Source organism: Solanum tuberosum, unplaced genomic scaffold (assembly GCF_000226075.1).
Source record: "Solanum tuberosum cultivar DM 1-3 516 R44 unplaced genomic scaffold, SolTub_3.0 scf00130, whole genome shotgun sequence".
Taxonomy (NCBI): domain Eukaryota; kingdom Viridiplantae; phylum Streptophyta; class Magnoliopsida; order Solanales; family Solanaceae; genus Solanum; species Solanum tuberosum.
This window is the reverse complement of record NW_006239060.1, coordinates 434,513-444,309: the sequence shown is the minus strand read 5'-3', so window position 1 is coordinate 444,309 and position 9,797 is coordinate 434,513. Positions and strand designations below refer to the sequence as shown.

Genomic DNA, 9,797 nt, shown 5'->3' with positions numbered 1-9,797 from the left:
GTGATGGTGACTAAAGGGTCTTTCCTAGAAGTGATGAGCTTGGCTTACTATTCCCAAGTTCGGGTGTGTCCTTAAAGATTCAAGGACCTTTATGTTAAAGAGTTTCCTTAAGTTCTATGTACTAGATAGTAGTTTCTTTTGTATTGTAAGGGCTATGCCCCTCTTGTGTTGTAGTCATGTTTTAAGATGGCTACCTTGAGACGTAGTATTCCGATTTTGTATTAAAGGTTTAATGAGGTGACTTTTATGTCGTGTGTTATATTATGAAAAAGTTTTAAATTTTCCGCTATTTTTCTATGATAAATGCTATGACGAATGCTAAGGGCTTGTATAAGACCTCCGAGAGGTTGAATACGCCGTTAACTACTAGGGGGTGCTCTCGGGTCGTTACAGATCTAACCACCTCAAATCCACCCCACGCCTCCGCTTCTTACCAAGCGCCACTTCCTCCTCAAAACACCAACCCGCAAACTTGTCCTCCCCCTCAAAATCAAAATGTTAACAATCCGCAAACCTTCCCCCATCACCAAAATCAACATGCCAACCCCCAGACTTTCCCCCAAAATTATCAAGCCACTCAAAATACCCAGAATCCCTCCGTTGCTCTGCCATTGCCTCAAAAGACTACTTTTCAAATTCCAATTCCAAATGAACCCTATGCCAACTGTTCCGAGCTTGATCACTATGAGGAACATGAGAGAGAGTGAAGGTCAAAGGAATAGGCAACCAAGCTGAATATGAAAGAAGAGATCAAGAAAGTCATGAAGGAGCTACACTATAATCCTAAAGTCGATGGGTTGAGTTATGAGAATATGTGCATCCATCCGAAGCTGGACCTCTCGGAAGGGTTTAAAGTGCCAAAATTTGACACTTTCAGAGGAACAGGGAATCCATTGGCGCACCTGGGGGCCTACTGTGACCAGCTCGTGGGAGTTGGAAGGAATGGAGCTTTATTAATGTGGCTTTTTAGCCGAAGTTTGAATGGAGAAGCGTTGGAATGGTTTACCTCCCATGAGACAAAGCAGTGGTCTAGCTGGAATGCACTAGCTAAAGATTTCGTCAAACAGTTCGCCTACAATGTGAAGATTGTTCCTGATCGCTATTCTTTGGAGAGAATAAAGAAGAAATCCACTGAAAGCTATTATGAATATGCGTATAGGTGGAGGAAAGAGGCCGCTCGGGTTCGACCCTCTATGTCAGAGAAAATCATTGAAGTGTTCATACGCATTCAAGAACCAGAGTATTATGACAGGATAATGTTGCTCATTAGAGCAAAATTTGCAGAGATAGTCAAAGTAGGTGAGGCTATCGAAGATGGGATTAAAACCGAAAAGATTTCTCGCATTGCCGCCCCAACCGAATCTTCAAGATTGTTGAAAAAGAAGAGAGAGGACGTGTCTTCTATTTCCTGCGCATCTGATGGAAAAGAACACTTTAAAAAATCCTCACCTTACATAGTTTATCCTTGAGCTCCACAAAATTTGTATCCAGCTTGTTATACCTAATCAGGTTATCAAACTCCACCACCGAGTTACCAAATTTTACCTCCTAATTACCAAACTCCACCAGCGAGCTACCAAATTCCATCTCTTGTTTACCTGACTCCACATCCACATTACCAAAATACCCATCCATATTACCAAGCTCCATCAGTTAATTGTTCAAATATCCAATCAAGTTACCAAATTCCACCCCCGCACTACCAAAATACCCCTTCTAGCTACCGAGCTCCACAATACCCAAATTTCCAAACACAAGCACCAACTTACCAAAATCCTCCAAACTACCGTCAAATACCTTCACATCCAGGAAATAATTACAATCTTCCTCGCCCAAATCTTGAGAAGAAATCTTCTAGAGTCTTTACTTCTTTGGTTGAGAGCCGAACACAACTTTTTGAAAGATTGAAATCAGCTGACCTGATACAGACAATTGATCCAAAAAATATCAATGTCAACTTCAAGCTTTATAGACCCGATCTTCATTGTGCTTACCATTCAAGAGGTGCTGGGCATATTACTGAGGATTGTATCAACTTGAAGCATAAAATTCAAGACTTGATAGATCAAAAGGTCATCACTCTTCAGACTGCCACTCCTAATGTCAATAGTAAGCCCATGTCGAATCAGGGAGGGGTAACTCTTAATATGGTTGAAGTCGAAGAAGATTTGAATGTGAAGAAAGTATAATCTCAGCCAACCTTGAAAAGCTTGAGAAAGTTGTAGCCTCTCCAATCAAAAGAGAGAAATTCAAATTTGTGATCATGGCACCTCATCAATCTTTTGCTTTAGTGCCAAAAGAGGGTCAAAGCAAGCAGAAGATCGATCAAGCTTTTCCAAAATCATTGCCTCACTTATATCGGTTTTTTCCAATGCAAAATGGTCTAGGGGAAGAAATCAAAAATTTGTTCAAAGAAGGTGATATTGTGCTTGAAGAGATGATCGAGACACCAGTCATACCAAACAACGAGTAAAAGGAGAAAATGCCTAATTGGACATCCATTTCGCTCTTGATTCTTCGCTCGTCTTGGTAGACATAAACATTCTTTTATGTTATTTCTAAAATTGGTGGTGTTCTGAATGAGGCTCGAGACCTATCTTTTACTCTATTTTTGCCTCACTATGCTTTAATCTCCCTCCTCATTTTTGAAAAGATAAAATGATTTATCGTCATGGCCAAAGTTCTAATTTTCTTGTTTCAAATGAAAACCTCATTTAATGCAGAAATTTTCTTTACTTGCCTTATATTTGCTATCTAATAATATTTGTCTATGATTTCAGTGAAAATATTTTCAAATCTGCCAATAGCATGTCCTGTCACAAGCTGAATGAACAAAATGGGGTAGGTGCAGACGAATTTGAGGACTACAATGAAATAATCATGGTACCTAAACACTTGGTTGAGGAATCTAAATAGTTCGAGAGTCACGATGAGCCGAATTCAGAAGAGATCAGATTAGTGAATCAGGAAAATGATGAATGCATCAAAGAAATCAAAATTGGTGCCTATCTGACAAAAGCACAGGAGAGAGAACTCATCAATTTGCTTAAAGAACACATTGATACATTCGTTTGATGACATTACATGGTTGAGCATGAACATTGGATCTCACAAGTCGTCAATCTACTTAAATGTTGTTAAAAGATACCATGTTTGAAGATTCAATTTCTTTCTTTTCCTTGTAACCGCCTTTATTTGCTTGTAATCCTTCATGCTTAGAATTTATCCCTCTGTAATGAACTACGTCTGACCTGAATTCTAAATAATGAGATACATAGGCGGCCTATGTCGGCCTCGGTCATCCTTTTATCCCTTTTTAATGTTTCGTTTTGTACTTGAACTATGTTCGACCTGAATTCTCAAGAATGAGATACGTAGGTGGCCTATGTCGGCCTCGATCATTTCCTCGTTTAATTTCCTATTTTTGTTAATCCTCGAGAAGGGAACTACGTTTGACCTGATTCCTGCTTCAACGGGATACGTAGGCGCCACAATGGCTCGATCATATCTCCCGTAAGAGTTCTATTTTCCTTTACAATAGAAACTGGGACAGAATTTTTGAGAGGGACTTAAAAATTCTCGAGAAGAGGATCTTTCCAATAAGTCGAGACTAGAGATACATTGAGAGTTGCATCTGGGATAGAATTTTTGAGAGGGTCTCAAAAATTCTACAAGTCATATATCAACAGTTCGAGGTACTCCAAGACATCTAACTGGGAAAGAAATTTTTAGGATGGCCTAAAAAATTTCTTCAAACATCACTAGAAGTTTGAAGTCCACTTTGAATATTTCGAGCATGATTAGAAGTTTAAAACTAACTTCAAATGATCTATGGCATCGTTAAAGTTCATAGGCAACTTCAACAATCTCCCGAATCGTTGGATTTCAAAGTCGACTACAAAACTTCTCGATTATAGTAGATTTCGGGAGAACCATGTCAGAAATTTCCCAAGCTTTAAGGATTTTTGAATTCTCCGGAATAAGCTATCGGACACACCAAAGTTTCGAACCAAGGATGTTCACTTAAGCTTGACGTGACATGAGATTTGGCAGTGACATTTTTCAATTACAGTTTTTTGAAAACCTTTTTCTTAAAGATTTTATTGATATGTTTCAGATATTTTTGCATAAAATGTTTTTTTTTGTCTATTGAGAAGCAAGAGATCAGAGCGATCAACTGAAGATAGCAAGACATGGAGAAAGCGATTGAAGAAGTCAACAGATATCAGTTTGTTTTAAAAAACTAACAATTTTTCTGTGGATGCAGGTCTATAAGATTGCCTTGAGTTCATCGTATTTCTCCATTCAACGACTATGGAGAAGTCAAAATGGCGAGAAACTCCCCAAAATTGACAACTTTTTGTGGATGCAAGAAAGTCATTAAAGGAGAAAAAGAAAGAGTTCTGAATACGAGCAACAACACCTCGTTTAAATTCCCAGCAAAACATGAGTCACAACGAAAACAAAGTGTTCAAAATGGGAACAAGTGAAAGCATCACTCTCAACATATACAAGCATCTTCGTTGAAACGAGATGACATTTCTCCACATCAAGAACTTTGAGGAATATGCACAAATCTCGTCGATATCGAATGCGATAATGTGAACTACCCAGAGAGACATCGTTTTTACCACCCGAATGGACATTCCTGGAGATTATCAAATGAGACAATACCATAATCTAGAGGGACATCATCGTCATTTTATCAATGGATCAACGTCATCCTACCGACGAATCTTCATTATCATTATCCTACCAATGGATCAACATAAACCAATGGATCATCAACATTATCCTACTAATGAATCAACATTATCCTATCGACGGATCTTTTTTATCAGCATCATCATCCTACCGATGGATCAACATCACTCTACCAATGGATCATCATCATCCTATAAATGAAGCATCATTATCCTACCAATGAAGCATCAACATCATCATCCTATCGATGGAGCAACATCATCATCCTATCAATGGAGCAACATCATTCTATCATCATCATTATCCTACCAATGGATCAACATTATCCTACCGACGAATCTTCTTCATCATCATCATTATCCTATCGACGGTTCTTTATTATCATTATCCTATCAATGGATCTTCATCAGTATTATCCTATCAATAGTGCATCAACATCATCATCATATCGATGGAGCATCATCATCATCCTACCAATGGATCAACATCACTCTACCAATGGATCATCGTCATCCTATCAATGAAGCATCTTTATCATCCTATCGATGGAGCAGCATCATCCTAGCATCATCATCATCCTATCGATTGAGCAATATCATTCTATCATTATCGTCATCTTACCAATGAAAAGTCATCATCATTATTTTCATTCGTAAGAACGTCATCAAGAGAGCCATCAACATATTACATTAGTCTATATTTTATTATTTCGATATCAAAGAAAGAGTATATTCGAAGAATTATATTACAAATATGAGATACAAGTTTTATTGGCCTAACATCAAGATGAAGGAACTGACGTTAAATGTTCAAGGAGAGCGACTAAGTGTCAACATGGTAAAAGACGCTATCTCTCCATTTGAATTACATTTTTATGCTAATGAGTTTTATCTCAGTCTTTTGTCGAGAGCATCCAAGAGGATGAATTCTCAAATCAAACCACAGGTGTGGATGACATCAACAAGGGTACAACATAACGTGGAACCTTTTCTTAGCAGCGAACTGGGACATAGTCCGAAGAGGAGTGCCAAACTCTTAGAACGCGAGCAGAGAAGCGACTTCCACCACAATCAAACCATACCCCTATCAGAAGGCATGTGGGTTTTTCTTTAGATTTATCAGTTTCAGTTTCGCATCCAAAAATTTTGGGTTTTCACCGAAAGCAACTTTCTAATCAAAGTGGCAAGGCACCAAGAACTTTGAGAATTATGTCCATGTAAGTTCTTAATTAAGGGTGTGAAGGGCCCCGCATTCATGGTTAAGACATTTGCAAGCCTCTTTTTCGTAACTCGACTTATTTGTCACTCTTTCCAACCAAAGGTTATCTTGCATACTAGATTTCCATTTCAACTGATTGAGTCGAACTACACACAACCTGATTCCTTAGGTTAAAGGATATGTAGACGGGCTCAATGTTGAAAACTCAACTGTATTCTGACAATCTCTCTCAAATCTTAGTCCCGGGCATTCTAATTTCTTTGTAATTTGATATCGGGATAACTTTTGAATTCTTTCAAAATCGTGCGTCAAATCAAGCGTATCGAACTACAAGTGGCCTGAATTCTCATATAGCTTGAAATATGTAGGAAACCCATTTCCGGGGTTCGGCCATGATTCCTAAAGGCCGTACCAAAATCCCTTTTTCCAAAAGATGGACATGTGGTTGGTCAAAATTGGATTTGTCAAATTTGCCTTGGATTTCTTTCATCAATCCAAGTCACAATCCAAGTCAAATGAGGGACAGTTGTTGACATCCAATTTTGGACCTCCACAATATACATTAATCATCGAGCTTCTTCAATTTAAACGATTTAAAATAATTAGTTTTACAAAATTTCAAAAATAGTTTGCAAGTTATTTTAAATATTTTTGTCACTTCTTATAAAAAAAATTAAAATAGTATATGTGTTTTAGATAATTTTATATATAATTAGTACATTTTATTAATATTCGAAAATCATCTCGAAAAAAAAGATTTTGTTTTGTTTAAATATTTTATCAAATTAGTTTAGTTTAAGTTACGATTATATTTTTCAGAAATAATTTAGTTTATAATTAAGTTAATTATTTTATTGTGTTAAGATTAAGAAGCTCGTTAATTAATTAACATTAATTTGTCTTATTTTAATTTCGGCCAAATTCAACCTATCACCTCAATTTGGTTGAAACCCAGAAACGCTGCAAACCAGCGATTCCAATAGCCCAGACCCGAGTCCATCAAATCCAGTCGAGTCTCTCTTCCCTTTCTTCTAGTACAAAATTGTTTTGACACTCATTTAGGTGTCGAAATCTCGTGCTTCGATCGTCCTTGCTCTTCAAATCGGACGGCTCCCCTCAAAGTTCCGTTGAAGATCAGTACTATTACAGTTCCTTAACCTTATCCTCAAGAAGGTGGAATTTGGAATTTGGAATGGCAAAAAAAAAATATGCCCGTTTTCCCCTTTTTTTCACTCCCCAATCCTCTCGTATAAAAGGCCCCTTTTCAAGTCAGTGAGAATGGGGGAGATACCTGATTTTGGGTTGGGAAAAATAATTTACTTTAAATTTGAAAAAGGGTTGAAAACACAAGAAATAGGAAGGAAAGATTATGGAAAATGTACACTATATTAAATCTAGAAATCAAGGCGAAATAGCGCTTCTATAACTAGCCAAACTTTCTAAGACTTTCTACTCGTGAGATTTCTTCGGAGATTTCGTCGGAGTTCATCCTAACTCTATCGAAGGAGGTGGAATCACTTCAAAGTCGTCGTTCTGGTATCGCTGCACAGGAAAAGGTAACATTCTCGTTCTTACCTTTCATTCTATATTTTCAAACAATGCGTGTTCTATTTTGTCACTATTCTAGTAGTCTTTTCCTTGGGATTTCATGTGCTGATTAGTGGCTCGGTATACCTCTTAATGTGACTTGAATATTTTAGTGTGTGGTATTCTCTGTGTGTTGTTGGTGTATTAGATTCGGGGTGCATGTTATTCAGTTTTCCTCAATCTTAATCTCATTGTGAGCTAAATCTTTAATCGTCCAAATTAGTTATTTTCTGTTGGTAGTATTCAGCATAAACGCTTTGAAGTTCTGTGTTATCTGCGATTGAACTGATCTAAATGAGATGTGATTTTGTTTCTCGTTCAAGATATTTTTTTCTTCTAGATTATAGTTTATTTCGAGTCCTTATATTCCTTAGTTGGCTGCCTGTTTTAATCTAGCTATATTCTATCGATTCAAGATCCATTTGGTTGTTCATTCCTTTAAAAATCTTAAATAAGGAACTAACTTTGCTATCGATATACAAAAATTTGCCTTTATTGCACTTCATTTATGTTATCTCTTTTCTGTTTCCCTCAACTGAAAGAGTGTCGTTATTCTAAAATTTAGTCTCTTGTTTTACTTCTTTATTTGATCGTATCTGGCACAAATTGAACTAACTCTAGGGTATTATTTTTTTCCCGATGTTATAGCTGTTGTGATTGTCTAGGTATTCCAATACAAAGTCATTTCATTTATGTGATCTAGGCATTGTCAATGACAAATCCGAATCAACAAAGTGTGAAATTTATTGCTCGTTATTTGTTTTTTTGTTGTTTAGAAAGGAAGGATTTGACTAGGAAAATATGTCAAGTTTATGTGTTTAACTGCTAGTTGTTTAAGAAAGTTGGTATTTGCCTTCAAATTAATATTAAATGACTTGCTGCTGCCTTTTGATGGAATAATACCATTGAAGTTTCTTTTGTAGTTGTTGTTAGAGAATTAGATAATATTTTTAGTCTTCTCTTTTTCCAATATTGTTTCATTATTTTGTTTTCCTTGTAACTCACTTCCCTGCTAATGTTCATTTGTGTGTCTAAATGCTTATCATGTGTTGGAGCTTGTCTATTTTTTTTCTCATTTTATTTAGTCTCATGCTAGTAAAAATTATGGAAACATCATTTGTTAATTGGTAGATATATATAATTCTTGATTATTTAAGTCTTAAGCTCTCTGCCACTGCCTCATGTTTGATTTAACAGAGCATTAGTAAGTTTTTAATTTTTACCTTTTTCTTATTGCATGTGATACCAATTCGAGTTTATTTTGAACTCATTTCCTGCATTTTCCGAGTTGAATTCCTCTCGAGTCAGCCCCCTGGTCATTGCTAGAAAATTGCATACTTATTCACAGGCCTTTGGAGCGAAAAAGCAGGCTGTATACACGATATACATCAGTTTATACACAGGATATACATGAAGTATACAACGATATATGATGGTTGTATATGTTGTATACATCAGCAAAAATAGGGACAAAAGCCCCAAAAAATTTAGCTTCGTAATTTGTTTAATTAGGCCGAAACCCATATATTTTAGAAATTATTTTGATAGTTTTAGGACAGGTGGAATTGGGCCAAAAGTTCAAAAGAAAGTAATTTCTTATGATAGCTTAAGACAGATACATATGTACCAATGGTCCAAAGCAAAAATTAGGCCCAAGTACTGGCCCAGGCGAACAGAAACCAGACTTGGGCCCAAAACTCTCTTTCTCTTTATTTTATCTATTTCTTATTTGTTTAATTGTCTATTTGTTTATTTGCTTGTCAATTTTAGGGTTTTCCTAATTTGATTTTCCCAAAAGATAGTCATTTCGAGATTTTTTAAAGACAAAATAATCATACCTATTTTACCACTTAAATTACTTTGAAAATATTTTATTTAAGTAAATCTCTCGTATTATTTACCTTCCTCCTAAAAATTAATTACAAATCTTAAACTAATCAAGCTTTTATTTTAAAATCAATTAGACAAATAGTTAATTACCGGATAACCGCATGTTAGCGGGTATTTCAGGTGCTTTAAAACCCTTTCCAAAATGCTAATTGAACCCCAAACCCCTTTAATATTTTCATTCGATTTCTGTTTTAATCTTTTGGAAAAAATAGTTTTCTTGATTTTACTTAGAAATTAAGTGACGACTCTTAAAAACCCGTCATTTCAATCTAAATTATTTTTTACAATAAAACAGGGTTCGTCCTTGAAACTATGAGGACTCCCCAAGTTGAAGACTCCAAGCTCCTTAGAAACCTATCTTACAAGTATAGAACACCACATCTCCAAACCCTACACTT

The 9,797-nt window shown here is 36.1% G+C and overlaps 1 protein-coding gene across 1 annotated transcript; it reads left to right on the top strand.

Annotated features, from left to right (window-relative positions):
* Positions 1-737: 737 nt before the first annotated feature.
* Positions 738-2,189, top strand: LOC107061386 (uncharacterized). The gene is made up of 2 exons (XM_015310560.1): positions 738-1,410; positions 1,510-2,189. The coding sequence occupies exons 1-2, from the start codon at positions 738-740 to the stop codon at positions 2,187-2,189; spliced, it is 1,353 nt and encodes a 450-aa protein (XP_015166046.1).
* The last annotated feature ends 7,608 nt before the right edge of the window (positions 2,190-9,797 follow it).